The sequence below is a fragment of the Mchenga conophoros genome, linkage group LG3, assembly GCF_057382185.1.
Source record: "Mchenga conophoros isolate Kocher_MC1m ecotype Shallow Benthic linkage group LG3, M_conophoros_male_GT1.1, whole genome shotgun sequence".
Classification (NCBI taxonomy): domain Eukaryota; kingdom Metazoa; phylum Chordata; class Actinopteri; order Cichliformes; family Cichlidae; genus Mchenga; species Mchenga conophoros.
In genome coordinates, this window is record NC_140528.1 from 82,889,249 (window position 1) to 82,904,576 (window position 15,328).

At 41.7% G+C, this 15,328-nt stretch overlaps 2 protein-coding genes across 2 annotated transcripts in view; both read left to right on the forward strand.

Annotated features, from left to right (window-relative positions):
* Nucleotides 1–15,328, forward strand: part of LOC146581125 (ribonuclease inhibitor-like) — a gene marked incomplete at its 5' end in the record, with an annotated part of 128,609 nt that overhangs the window by 77,113 nt on the left and 36,168 nt on the right. The window lies entirely within an intron of this gene.
* LOC146581126 (protein NLRC3-like) overlaps nucleotides 1–15,328 on the forward strand; it is a 28,106-nt gene that overhangs the window by 11,431 nt on the left and 1,347 nt on the right. The window contains exons 2-6 of the mRNA XM_085267506.1: nucleotides 9,371–9,502; nucleotides 9,587–9,679; nucleotides 10,443–10,544; nucleotides 12,840–13,075; nucleotides 13,192–14,983. Coding sequence (XP_085123632.1) covers nucleotides 9,414–9,502; nucleotides 9,587–9,679; nucleotides 10,443–10,544; nucleotides 12,840–13,075; nucleotides 13,192–14,983 — 2,312 coding nt within the window. The 5' untranslated portion in view covers nucleotides 9,371–9,413. The remainder of the gene's footprint in view (nucleotides 1–9,370; nucleotides 9,503–9,586; nucleotides 9,680–10,442; nucleotides 10,545–12,839; nucleotides 13,076–13,191; nucleotides 14,984–15,328) is intronic.

Sequence of the window (15,328 nt, forward strand, 5' to 3'; positions counted from 1 at the left end):
AGCATAATTAAGTTTAAGCAACCTAATATTAATTTAAAATTTCTGGTAATATTGAGTTGACAAATTACATTAGTTGAGTTAATCTAACTTACTTTTTTACATATATCCTACTCACAATTATCCATGCAAACATAGCCATTTAAATTATTCCAACTGATGAAACAGTTTATTGCATAACATTTTCGAAGTAATACACTTCTGTGTCATACAACATAAATCAAACATTACAGCAGCCCTTTAATTATAAATGAGTGGGCAAAAACAATAATGTATTTCAGTACAATTCCTCCACAAACAACCTCAGTAACAAAAGAAAATGTAGCATGTTTATTACCTGGACAAGGTGGGTTGAATCAGAAGCTAAAACATACCAATTTACTTCGTTTTTCTTACTCCACAATAGGGCTGCCACAAACGATTATTTTGATAGTCGACTAGTCACCGATTATTTTTGCGATTAGTCGACTAATCAGATCATCATCCATTGGACGTACAGCGTACAGCTTATTGCACCAGCAGCATCTGGTCTTTTATAACTATCATTAGCTTACAGCTTGAAGTGTTTGTGCTAACTAAAAATAAAGACAAGATGGTAGTTTATTAATTTTTAATGAAATTTGCAGATTGTTTCGGTGAAGTTTAATAAACTCCTTGCTTTCTACACTCAACAAAAATATAAACGCAACACCTTTGTTTTTGCTCCCATTCCCCATGGGATGGACGTAGAGACCTAAAATTCATTCCAGATACACAATATAACCATCCCTCCCAAACAGTGGTCACAAATCAGTCCAAATGTGTGGTAGTGGGCACATCTGCCATATTGAGATAATCCATCCCACCTCACAGGTGTGCCACATCAGGATGCTGATCTGACATCATGAGTAGTGCACAGGTGTACGTCAGACTGCCCACAACAAAAGGCCACCCTGGAATGTGCAGTTTTGTCTCACAGCAAAATGCCACAGATGCCACAAGCAATGAGGGAGCGTGCAACTGGCATGCTGACAGCAGGAATGTCAACCAGATCTGTCGCCCGTGCATTGAATGTTCATTTCTCAACCATAAGCCGTCTCCACAGGCGTTTCAGAGAATATGGCAGCACATCCAACCGGCCTCACAACCGCAGACCTCGTGTAACCACACCAGCCCAGGACCTCCACATCCAGCAGGTTCACCTCCAAGATCGTCTGAGACCAGCCACCCAGACAGCTGCTGGAACAATTGGTTTGCACAACCAAACAATTTCTGCAAAAACTGTCAGAAACCGTCTCAGGGACGCTCAACTGCATGCCCGTTGTCCTCATCGGGGTCTTGACCTGACTCCAGCTCGTCGCCGTAACAGACTTGTGTGGGCAAATGCTCACATTCGATGGCGTCTGGCACGTTGGAGAGGTGTGCGCTTCACGGATGAATCATGGTTCACATTGTTCAGGGCAGATGGCAGCTGAGAATGTCCCAGTTCTTGCATGGCCAGCATACTCACCGGACATGTCACCCATTGAGCATGTTCGGGATGTGCTTGACCGGCGTATACGACAGCGTGTACCAGTTCCCACGAATATCCAACAACCTCGCACAGCCATTGAAGTGGAGTGGACCAACATTCCACAGGCCACAATTGACAATCTGATAGACTCCATGCGACGATGTGTTGCACTGCATGAGGCAAATGGTGGTCACACCAGATACTGACCGGTTCTGGGTCCCCAGACCCCCAATAGCGCAAAAAACTGCACATTCCAGGGTGGCCTTTTGTTGTGGGCAGTCTGAGGTACACCTGTGCACTACTCATGATGTCAGATCAGCATCCTGATGTGGCACACCTGTGAGGTGGGATGGATTATCTCAATATGGCAGATGTGCCCACTACCACACATTTGGACTGATTTGTGACCACTGTTTGGGAGGGATGGTTATATTGTGTATCTGGAATGAATTTTAGGTCTCTACGTCCATCCCATGGGGAATGGGAGCAGTAACAAAGGTGTTGCGTTTATATTTTTGTTGAGTGTAAAATATAACAGGACACCGGAGTATATTCTCCAGCGTCTCACACTTCTGATAATCAGCTGTCTGCTTGACAGTTTTAGCTGTGCAAAAACTATAACTTTAATCTCAGCCAAACCGATTTACTCAGGAACAAATAAAATACTAAAGAAAGCCAAACAATAACATTTTTAAGTTATCTAAGTGACTTATATATATGTTTAACCTGACTAGCGAAAGACGGCGGTGGGTTTGAAAACGATTTGCCGGGAGTCCGGTGTTCTCACGGCTCTAGTTAGCCTTGCCCCCGCCTAGCTAACGAGCTAGTGGGTAACAGACGTCTCCGAAAACGTCGGAGCGCTTTTGAAAATATGTGGTGTCTTGATAAACTGAGCAGATATTTGAGGTTTACACAGCTACATTCTCGCCTGAAAATATGTTAAACGTTTATTTTGTGACCAAGAAAGAATAATAAGAGTAAAGTTAAAACTAACTAGCTGCCGCCATTGTTGACAACTGCGCTGGGCTGCGCTATGAATTCTGGGACACAGCTTCTTCTTCTTCGGGGTTTAACGGCAGCTGGCCTCCTTGTACATGCAGTGCTGCCATCTTCTGTTTCAGTCCGTTATTACACTCTTAAATCCTACTACTCATTCCTGCGTCCTTTGTGATCTTACAAAGCTTCAAACGATGCGTCGACTATTAAATTAGTCGTCGACGATTTTAATAGTCGACATAATCGTGACTAGTCGACTAATCGTGGCAGCCCTACTCCACAATGGTGTCTACAACTTCTGATTAACTGAACACACCAGCCAATCAACAGTGTTTAGTTATTAATAGAAACAAGCAGAGCAGTGGGGCCTGATGACTGACTTTGAGAACCACTATAAAGATTTGTAAAGGTATATTAAAAATAAAGCGGCGCATATATATATATATATATATATATATATATATATATATATATATATATATATATATATATATATATATATATATATATATATATATATATCAAGTCTTCCAAATAACAATCATTTTAAATCACACCCTTCTAAAATACCTCAGAAAACAAACATTGCAAAGTAAGGCAATTTGTTTTTGCAAATCTGCTTACCGGTATTATTAAACATTAACTTTAACCTAGCAACTTGGTAAATATCACAGAGTCAAGAAAATTACAAAACATGTTAATATTTAACAACGCAACAATCCAAAGGTAAGGTTATACGTATTATGAACTCTCAAAACTACACTTGTCTAAGACTGCATAAAAAACACAAGCATCAGCACATCTGAATATTGCAGCCTAAATTACATTTGTTTTATAACAGAAGTTTGTACTTAAGAGACATTACCTGTGGGCTGGCTTTAAGCCCATCAAGTTCCAGAAACACCTTCTGGAATACCTCTAGAGTGTTCTTTACTTGTTTGGGGTAGCTCAGATTGAGAGCGTATATACAGTAAGTCCCATCATTAAGGCACACGCTCTGGGCACATCAAGGTCTTCCAGGACAGCTGTTCCTTCAATCACAATTTTAGCGACGGCTGGAAGTGGCACTGCTGCATGTCTGGTGACTACGATCTTTACCACTTCTTCTGAGAACTGTTCTTCACCATCCTGGCAAGTAGGTTAAAAAGAAACATGTCGGTATTTTATGTGCTATTTAAAAATATAACACAAAACAATGTGAGATTTACCTACCAGCTGTTCTCTGAAGAGATCCTCTTCTTTCTCTTTCAGATACACCATCAGGCAACGGATTGCGACCTCTCTTCTTGTTTCCACTGAACTCTGGAGAATAAAAAAAGTTTACTAGGCCAAAAGTCAAACATATTACATTCATAGGACTAGCGTTTTGCTAATTATTGATTTAATTTTTGTTTTTAACAAATAAACAATTTAATTTTTATAACTTGAATTTAATCTGTTACATACTGCCCTGCTTTCAATGCACCCTTTGCTAGCAGTAGGATAAGGTGAGTGAAAGTAAATGTAACCTAGATTTGGAGACTATTTCAAACAGTTTTTGTTGAGTTCTAAGGACTATAAAAGACTACAAAGGCTTATCGAGGCTTTTGAGTTAACAAGTTATTTTAAGTATAAAACCTTCTCTAAAATACTACAATGAAACACTGAAAAGATGAATCCAAAATTCAAAAAATAAATAAATAAATCTACAGACTGTAGTTTAAAATTGGAAAAAGTGTGTCATATCCAAATGTGTGAGAGAATTTTCTTTTTAATTATTTGAAGACCACTGTAGACATGCCACAATCCCACACTTCACATTATGCTTACAATTACAGAAGGTAACGAAAGCAAGTCTTATGTGCACACACACAATTTAGTTTTTTCTTGCTAGGTCAACTAACTTTAACCTCAGGCATATTTCACATTTGCGCTTAAAATATCAATACATTTGATAGAAATACTTTTACTCACATAAATACTCTGGCATAAATTCACCACATTTCACTCTGTCAGTAATTAGTTACCTCACCCAAGACCGTCGAAACAAATTTACTCTGACACCATGATAAAAATGCAGGCAGCTGCTGACTGGTTAATTTGAACATATACAGGTTCAAATTGAACATGCTTTGCTGTCTGCAAGGTCTGTCAGCTAACCAAATGCACCCTGACAAGTGACAAATTTTAAGTATAAGTGGAAAAATTGACAATGTACTCTGTATTTGCGAGGAACGTTTGCTAGCTAAAAGAAAGCTAGCTAACAACTTTAACTTTAGCAACTTTACTATGCTAAACTATGATTAAAACCATCAAATTTAAAGTGTACAAATATAACTTGTAATTAATCTATTTTGAAATTCAATACTTAGTTAACTCACCGAACACAGTCTAGGGGAAACACACCTCTACTCCCACAAAGTGATAAGAATGCAGACAACTGCTACGCCTGTGATGATACGAACATATGCTACGGGGTTACCCTCTGCTGTATGTAGGGATGGGTATTGATAAGATTTTAACGATTCCGATTCCATTTTCGATTCTGTTTAACGATTCGATTCTTTATCGATTCTCTTATCGATTCTTTTTTTTTTTTTTAAAAAAGGAGAACACTAAGGTCGATTAGCTCAGAGCTTTGTTTTATATCTTCTCTTTGAACAAGATAGAAATTTAGGAGTAACATGGCCTTACAAACCCAACAGTGAGATCTTGAGAGATCCAGCCTACGGCTCTTCAATGGGGTGTCACAGGGTCCCCAGGAAAAAAAATTGTAAATGTAAAATAATAAAATAAATATTCTTGTGAGACATATCACATATTGACGGGGTCGGGTTATGTTAAAAAGTATAAATTGTTATACTTTGTTCATTGGTTCAAAGGTACCCCACACTTCTTTTTTTGTTTGCTTGTTTGTTCTGGTGTATTTTTCATTTGAACTGTTACTCTGCCAGAGTACTCATATTTACAAGATGGCATTGAACGCCCCATTGGTGTATCAGGAAAACTATTTTGTACGTATGTTCCTTGAAGGGGATTGAAGTCGTTCTTTTTTCCACCGCAGCGAAGGGCTAGGAGTAGGAGAGGAGCTGCTGTATGTTTTTGTTATCGAATCGATCTGATTGTGAAATAAAGCATATGCAGTGAGAAAGCAACTCCAGGAGTCATCCCTGCCTTAAAGCTGCAACATTCTTCTGTAGCAATAACAAAGTATAACATAAATTGTTCTGTGGCAATTACACAAGAATATCCAGTAATGTCCCTGCCCACAATTAAACACATTCACTTACCAAAAATCGGGGGCATCTGCTGTGGCAAATGGGTGCAAGCCTTTGACCACAAACTTAGACACTGCTCGGTGACATTAGTCTATCCTGGCCTGAAAGGAGACGCTACCGGTAGACTGCAGCGAGAACTGTCAGCGAGCGCCAGCCAGACTCTGTCTGTCTCTCTCATCATGGTCACCTACATGTACAGTAATGGCAGGTCTTGTAATAAGGCAGATTGCGCTAACATAATATGCACTGTTAGTTGATTATTTACCTGCCGCATTAACGGGAGAGGACGTGCAAACGTTAGCGCTGCTGCTGGGTTGAGAGTCACGAGTCCGGAGCGGAATTAAAAACGCGTGTCATCGCGTGTTTTGTGAGCAAATGCTTTTGCATATTCGTAGTGTTTCCTCCCTTAAATGAAATATCTACTTTGCAAGTTGCCCTGTTGTCATCGGTTCTCATAAAGTATAATCAAACTTTTGAGCGTTTGAGCCGCTTAGGCGCCATGTTTCCTGCCAGGTAAATGACGCTCCGCAACGTGGTGACGTCATTCGGGGCGACTGGAATCGATAAGGGAATCGTTTGCAAAAATGGCAAACGATTCCAAGGAATTGAAACAGTGGGAACCGGTTCTCAACAAGAACCGGTTTTCGATACCCATCCCTAGCTGTATGCATGGTCTCATACACACCTATGGCTAACCAAAGTAACGACCGGAGTGACAGATTTAATTGACAGATTTCATTAACAACAGGAAAAAATACAAACGCTCTTTTATACTTTTATACTTTTATAGAGTAACAACTAGCATAACACAGAGTGTCAATTCACATCATGTAGCTGCCATTGTCAGACTAAACTTAAGCAGTAAATTCCTGTAACTAGTACATATTTATTAAAGACTATAAAACAAGGAACTTACCAGGTAGTGGTGCCAACCTCTGTTTTTTTCCATTTCTTCTTTTTTTATGGTAGTTGTAATTATTTTTTCGTTATGGTCCAGTTATGGGCAGTTCAATATGGGCAGTTCAAACACGAAAGATGTTCAAACTCACTTTTACATGTTACACAAACTTAATATTTTCTGTTGTTGATTGATGATAAAAGTATTTTGTTCAATATACTCAAACATTTAAGTTAAGGAGGTGTTTATTAGTTTCTGTGTTGCACTAACTTTTAACATTGATTAGTCAACTCACTGAAACGTGTACATGTAGACAACTTACTTTTTTAAGTAGAAAAATGCTCTTTTGTTAAGTTCTACCTACAAACACCATGAATATTTTTTAGAGTGTACACAGCTGTAATAACCCCCGCTGACACTGACTTCATTTACTGAGGTTATATTTATCGAGTTTTTATCTCCTGATGTTCGTATGTGTCATACGTGTTCCAGTCGCCAATTCTGAATTATAACTAACATTAAAAACATGTTTAAGGAGGAGAGAGAGCAAAAAGATTTGATTAACATCTGATGTTTGGGTTTTTGTTCAATAATCAGCATGACCTGATAAACGCATAAAAGAAATAACGTTGGTGTTTCCGTCATGTAGTAACTGTTAGGTTTAACTGTACAAAGGTGGTTCGACACTATGAAACACACACAGACTTCATGATGTTTGCCTCATTTTTTTATTGTGAATATTAATCATGAGGGTAAACGGCCCTGTACACCACGGAGCGAGGTCAGCATGTCCACCATATCTTCAGCTCTCTGAGTTAACCCATCAAACTAATCTAACGCTCATCTACGAATAATTCACGGCTCATATCAATATTATTTTACAGAAAATCATCCTTATTACTGCCAACTATTCCAGATACCATCAAATGTTAAAGGAAAATATCAGGATGAGTGTCTGTGAGCTGAGAAAGGACGTGAAGCGAGCAGTTTATCCCAGAGCTGAAGCTGCTCTGTGTGCAGAGATGAGCTCAGATTCCTGCTGTGATTGATCAACAGTCACAGAAATGTAGACTTGTAGTTATTACTGCAGTATGGTCACAGCAGATACTGATAAACATGTATTATGAGGATGGATGATCAAGTTTCTCACTCTCTCCTTTAAATCTCAGTTTTTTTCTTCTTCACAGTTTATCTGTTAATTTATTAATGAATAACACTGAAAGAGTTTCTGTTATATTTCCCCTTGAACATCACCTTATTAGGGCGGCATTAGGAAATAGCCCCCCTCCAAAGAATGAATAAATGAATGATGATAATAATAAAATGATTCAAAAGCAGAGCTCAGAGTGGTAGAATGGTCAAACATGGATCCACGGGTGGTTCAACTGCATTTGGTGACGTGACTAAAGCAAATCTTTCAAATAATCCCACCATCAACGGGATGTTGTCTCCTTTACTACGGTTACTTTACTTGGTCGCCATGTGAATTTCTTTGAAATGAACCAAATTCTTTTATTTGTTGGTTGTTGCATATTTAACCTCTACAGTCAGGAAAGGAGGAGATGAGGCCTCAACAATGTTGGGTTGTAGCTGTGGTTCAGGTTAGAGTGAGTGTCCATGGAATAAATGTAAGTCAGTGAACTGGAAACATGACTGTGTTCAAACTTTGTTTCCTTTTTATAATGAGTCTAATCAAAGGTGGACAGAAGTATCTCCACTGTGACTTTTCTGTGTCACCATCAGAGCTTCTGCACAGTGTTTCTGGGGCAGATAACATTGCAGCATTATGGAGACATTATGGAGACAAAAAGAAAAGCGTCTGGATTTCTTTAAGTTAAACTTAAAGAAATCCAGACGCTTTTCTTGGACTGTTGGTTTCAGTGTTTAGTCTCATTCACACACTCCCTCAGACTCTTCACACACACTGATTTGCTGACATAAACACACTCTTGTGTGCTTTCTTGGCTTCACACACACACTGAGGACCATCTACAGACTGTGAGCTCCGTCTTCTTTGTCTTTGGAGCCGAACTCTGACAAAGTTAGGAACAAAACTTTCTCCAGCGTGTGAACTTTCCTCCTAGACTCAGTCTGAGCAGTCAGACCACATATTTCTAAAGCAGCACATGAAGGAGTGGCTCACACACACACAGGTGAAGGAAACAGCTGCAGTATTAAAAGCTGCTTCACTGTCTACAAATATATGAACTGAATGTTTCTTTCAGGCTGTAAAAACCTTATTTATCCTCCATTACAGTCCTGCATTCAGAGCATTACTTCTGTTATATTAGTACATGTATTTTATTCCGATGAACACATGAAACTCTAAGCTGGATTGAATCCATTGAATCAGAGTCCAGGACTCAGACTAAACACACTGAATGTGTCCTGAGCTCGGCCGCTGTTCCACAGTAACTGCTGTCAGAGTCACTGTTACTGAGTTAGCTTAGCTAGCAGAGCAGCTAGCAGTTAGAGTATGAACTCTGTAAGCAGTCAGCTCGGTCCTGGACATGGTTACTGACATAAAGCTGCTCTCTGCAGCCATGTTTGACCTGCTGCTTTGTAGGACTACAGTAATGGAGGATTTGGAGGCTGAACTCGGCTCTGTGACACTTTTTGTAGTGAACTGATGAAAGCTGCGTCTCAGATGGATGTTAGTCCAACACATCAGACACGGCCTCTGCAGCTCTCAGTTAATGTGCACATGAATGATTTGTGTTTCCTCTGCAGGTGAAGGTAGAAAGTGTGTGTGAGCTGATGTGAATTGAGCAGCATGGATCAGTGTGAGGACAGAGAGGAGGGAGTCCCTCCCTCTAAAAGCACTCTGTGTGGGGAACATGAGAGCCAGACCAAAGCTCAGAGGTGAGATGACCATCTCTAACTGTCCATGACTCTTCTCCATGTCACAGCTCAGCACTCACATCACTGCTCCATCATTATTCACAGGAACCCACCTGGACCTCCACCCAGCTCTGTGTCCTGTAAGAGTGACGTGTCTAAAGATGTCATCAATGATTTCAAAGTCTCTGCTGCAGAGAGGTGAGCTGTTAGTAACAAGAACTCTTTGAGTTAAATGATTTTGATGTTTCCTGGTTTCTAAAATGCATCTCTGTAGCAGAGCAGTGTCTCCAAGGACACACAGGCTCAGCTGTAACTGTCAGTTTATCTGGTTTAAGACACATTTGGACTCCATTGGCTGTTTTTAACTATGTATTTTAATCAGAGGTGTAAATCTAGACCTCACACATCTGGATCCTAAACTATGATAGAAACAGCTGCTAGCAGTGGGTAGTTTGACTTTGAGACGCTGCTCTAGAAAGCAAACAAAGGTTTGTGCAGCTCCTCTTCAGAAAAGTGTTCAGAGAGCAGCTGCTGTATTAGACAAAGGCTCGTCGTGTGAGCCCAGATGTGTGTAACAGCTGGATGAAGGAGAACCATCACAGTCGCGTCTCCATCCCGCCTTTATTAATGAACTTCCTGTTGCTTGCAGATGACAGGAACGCAAAGTGTTTGTGCCACGTGATGCTGCAGGATTTGTTAACATGTCCATGATGGTAACATCTCCTCGTCTAACTGCAAACACATGAGCGCTCCTAACGGCAGCTATCACAGCCACACAGGCAGACTGTGTCTCACTGTTGCATTCAGGGACATTTGTTTTCCTGTAAAAAGCTGAACTCTAATCTAAGAGGACTGTTACTGACAGCAAACAGCTGCATTATCTGCAGTCTGTGTGATCACAGCTGCTTCAATCACTTTATCAGATAATTTATCATTGAATAAAACATGTTTGTGTCTGCAGAGGTCAGAGGTCACAGTCTGCAGGATCCAGCTGTCCATCTGTGAGGAGTGATAAGTCCAAACATCACCCTCTAAACTTCAGCGATGAACCTGGACCAACGAGGTCAGAGAACTGTGATGACTCCTTTACATGTTTGTGTTTTCCTGGATAAATATGACCAAAGATTCATTAAAAAGATAAAAATCTTAGACTTTGTCCTGTAGCGCTGTGTGGCAGGCAGGATTGGCCCCAAACACAACAGGATGAAGTCAAAGAGGCAGCTTTATTTCAGCTGTGAACATGCAAACAGCAGAAATAAGAAAACATAACTGTAGGTTTGCAGTGAATGAAGCCTCAGCTCGACGCTCCACTTTGTTCCTCTTTTCCTTCTCCAAACAGCCACATCAGGAGTCTCTGATGGAGTTTTAAAATATTTAATTACAAATGTCCAAAGATGGGTTCAGGATACCTGAATCCACAGTTATTAAAGCTAAAATAGTTCATAGGGTTTGGACTTTGTTAGGTGACGAGAGAACATCAAAGTGTTTTTTATCTTTAAACAGTATTTTTATCACTTCAGTTGCTCTCACAGCCCTGTTTGTAATTTTACCAGAGCTCTTATGTTTCACTCAGTGCTCCCACCAAACACCTTGGAGGACACATTAGTGTGATTTAGATTTCATTTGTGTAAACACCAGTCACACAAGCTAACCCATGGAGGCAGCAGCAGGCTTTGTGTTTGGTAAAGTCTGTTGGCTTAAACTAAGAGAGTTTAGTTTGTTAGCACAAAGAGCTGTCAGCTAAAGCCCCGAATGCATTTTGAATACAGATGAACTGAGAAAAACACTTTAAAAACAGCAAACAGTCAAACTGACAACATGTTTTTCTGCTGATCATCCACAGCAGTACATTTAGCATTCATGCTAGCAGCAGGCTATGACTGTCCACTGAGCACCAACACAGGTAGGAGTGAGCAGTGATGAAGCAGGACTGTGGGCAAGTTTGAGCTACAATCCTATTGGCTTCTCAGTTTCTCCAAAGAAAAGGGGAAAAATTCTTGGTGTTGTGAAGATGTGAGTTGGTCTTGTTGTCGTGGGGCTGGAAGGATGCTGGCAGTGAGAGGCTTTTCATACAGTGTTGAGTAACAGAATGAGAAGAAAGCCACTGCACATGAAACAAGGTGCTCGTAGTGTTTGTTTACTGTGTTTGTGCCACAATGTCAGATCAGTTGTAGATTCACATGCAGACTTGTCCAGTGAAACTAATGCAAGTACTGCAGTACAGAGCAAAGACTAAGCAAGCCAGGAGAGCTCTCCAACTTTCTGAAAGTATCAGGATATTTGAGTGATAAGAAAAAGTGGATCATGCAACAATGTCCCTCAGCACACAAAACAATCAAAGCAGAATAAATATAATGTTTTAGATCAAACACTTACAGGGACCTGAAGAGAGAGAACCAACAAAATGTCATGGCTAACAGAGGAACTCAAGCACAGACTGAGTTCTGACAAACAAAAAGGTGACAGTTTATTTACCAAAGGGGTGAACCACAGTGCTCTATATATGTACAGTGAGTTGGGGAGGGGGTCCAGGGCTCCAGGGAAAAGAGGGAAGGGAGTCCACACTCGCTCCTCTTCAGTCACTCTTGTCCTGCTCTCCACTCACACAGCCACACACAGGAATCACAGGTAAGCGTCTGTAACCAGGTCCGGGGAAATATTTACTCAAAGTATACACAACGTTAACCCAACTGGTGAATTTAGAGAGAGATTTCTTAGCAAAGAGCTGAGATCATGAACACAGGAGGGTCAATGTCCCAGCGACAAACTGCTCCATGCCGCAGCGTTAAATGGTTCCCGGTAAGCCCAGGTGAGTCAGCAACAGGTGGTGTAATCATCATAACTGTGTGGACCAAGAGCGAGAGGCCATTACAAGCTCCACCCAGGCAGGCAAAACGCTAGCAGGAGAGAGCAAAACATAAACATAACCTGAAAAGCCATCATGAGCCAGCCAGAGAGACACAGAGTTTTATACTAGAAAAGAAACCTGCTCATCTTCATCATGTTTATTTAATTAGAGAAAATCAGAAGTCTCTGTGTGTCAGACCACAGCTCTACACGGACACTTCTAAGCTGCTTCAGAGTGAACTGACCCAGATAATCTGCACACAGCGGCTGTAAAACAGTGAAAGTCATATCTGTCGCTCTCTGATGGAAAGCTTTTATTGTGAAGTCAGGAAGTCTGCAGGAAGTGTTGAGTTTGTATTCATCACTCAGTGTTTAATGAGACAGTCAGACAGGAAGAGCAGCTCATTAGTGTTGATGAAAACAAAGGAACTGTGAGGAACTGCAGTTTGGTCACATCTGGATGTTTTTCACTGACAGTAAATGTTTTAGTGATAAAGAAATGTGTTCACAGAGCGAGGAAGAGGAGTGGTGTTTGTGAGGAGGAGCAGCTGTCCTGCTGTGCTTTGTGTCAGGACGTCCTGAAGGATCCAGTCTCTACCAGCTGTGGACACTGGTTCTGCAGACAGTGCATCTCCTCATACTGGGACCAGTCTGCTTCATCAGGAGACTCCTCCTGTCCCCAGTGTGGAGAAAGATCCAGAAGCAGAGCTGGACTGCAGACAGCCAGTCAGAGCAGCTGTGTACAAAGTAAGACTGAACATCTGTCTGCTGATGGACTCATTTCTGAAAACTGGACTTCTTGTGTTGTTCAGACATTGAAGAGTTTTCTTTCTCTTTAGTCTCATTGTTTTTCTTTCTTTCAGCAGATGTTGGTCTGCAGGAGGTTTTAGATGAACATAAGATCAGTCTGAGGAGGAGATGTGAACGTGTGACTGAAGGAAGTGATGAAACAGGAAGTAGAACCCTCCTCAACAGGATCTACACTGAGCTCTACATCACAGAGGGACAGAGTGAAGAGGTTCATACCCAACATGAGGTGAGGCAGCTGGAGACAGCTTCCAAGATGGACGCCCTCCATGACGCTCCAATCAGGTGCCAGGACATCTTTAAAGCCTTACCTGACCAACAGAGACCCATCAGAGTGGTTCTGACCAACGGCGTGGCTGGTGTTGGAAAAACCTTCTCAGTGCAGAAGTTCACTCTGGACTGGGCAGAGGGCTTGGAGAACCAACATGTCAGTGTGGTGGTTCTGCTTTCATTCAGGGAGCTGAACCTGATCAGAGATGAGCAGTACAGTCTTCTGGAGCTGCTCCATGTTTTCCATCCAACATTACAGAAGGTCACAGCAGAGAAGCTGGCTGTCTCTCAGCTTTTGTTCATCTTTGACGGCCTGGATGAAAGCAGACTTTCATTGGATTTCACCAACAGGAAGCTGCTGTCTGATGTCACACAGAAGTCATCAGTCAGCCAGCTGCTGACAAACCTCATCCAGGGGAATCTGCTTCCCTCGGTTCTCGTCTGGATAACTTCCCGACCCGCAGCAGCCAATCAGATCCCTCCTACATGTGTTGACAGGCTAACAGAAGTACGAGGCTTCACTGACGCCCAGAAGGAGGAGTACTTCAGGAGGAGATTCAGTGATGAAGAGCTGTCCAGCAGAATCATCTCCCACATGAAGACATCCAGGAGCCTCCACATCATGTGTAGTATCCCAGTCTTCTGCTGGATCACTGCTACAGTTCTGGAACACATGTTGACTACAGAGCAGAGAGGAGAGCTGCCCAAGACCCTGACTGACATGTACTCACACTTCCTGCTGGTTCAGACAAAGAGGAAGAAGAACAAGTACCATGAGGGACATGAGACGAGTCCACAGGAGCTGATGGAGGCTGACAGGAAAGTTCTTCTGAAGCTGGGGAGGCTGGCGTTTGAACACCTGGAGAAAGGAAACATCATGTTCTACCAAGAAGACCTGGAGCAGTGTGGTCTGGATGTGACAGAGGCCTCGGTGTACTCAGGAGTTTGTACAGAGATCTTCAAAAGAGAGTGTGTGATCTTCCAGAAACCAGTCTACTGCTTTGTTCATCTGAGCATTCAGGAGTTTCTGGCTGCTGTCTACATGTTCCACTGTCACACCAACAGGAAGACAGAGGTGCTGAAGAACTTTTTGGGAAAAGAATACAACGTGTCCTCTCTGGATGATTTACTTAAACGAGCCATGGAGAAATCCCTCCAGAGTAAAAATGGCCACCTGGACCTGTTTGTTCGCTTCCTTCATGGCCTCTGTCTGGAGTCCAACCAGAGACTCTTAGCAGGTCTGCTGGGCCAGACAGAGATCAGTCCAGGAACCATTCAGAGAGTCATCAACAACCTGAAGGAGATGAACAGTTATGGAATCTCTCCTGACAGAAGCATCAACATCTTCCACTGTCTGATGGAGATGAACCACCTCTCAGTACATCAGGAGATCCAAGAGTTCCTGAAGTCAGAGAACAGATCAGAGAAGGAACTCTCTGAGATCCAGTGCTCAGCTCTGGCCTTCATGCTGCAGATGTCAGAGGAGGTTCTGGATGAGTTGGACCTACAGAAGTACAACGCATCAGTGCAGGGACAACAGAGACTGATTCCAGCTGTGAGGAACTGCAGAAAGGCTGGGTGAGTCCAGATGTGATCATTAACATCATTGATCAGTGTAGGTTAGTAGTTTAATTTTTGAAAATAAAATCAGATTGTAAGTACAAAGTGTTTGTGTCCGTACGCTGCAACCTTCCACACCATTCCTTTATTGTACAGACTCAGCAGCAGCTCCATGGATCCCAAATCCAAGAGTGGAGAACAGATTTGAAGTGTGTCACATCCATGCAGTCACAGCTGTTTCCACCATGTTTCCACTGATATTAATCCCGTTCAATGACACGTTTCATATCAGTGAATATGTTCTTTAGGACGTCCACTGACATGTTTAAGTGTCCTGCTGGAAATCACTCAAATCATCCATGA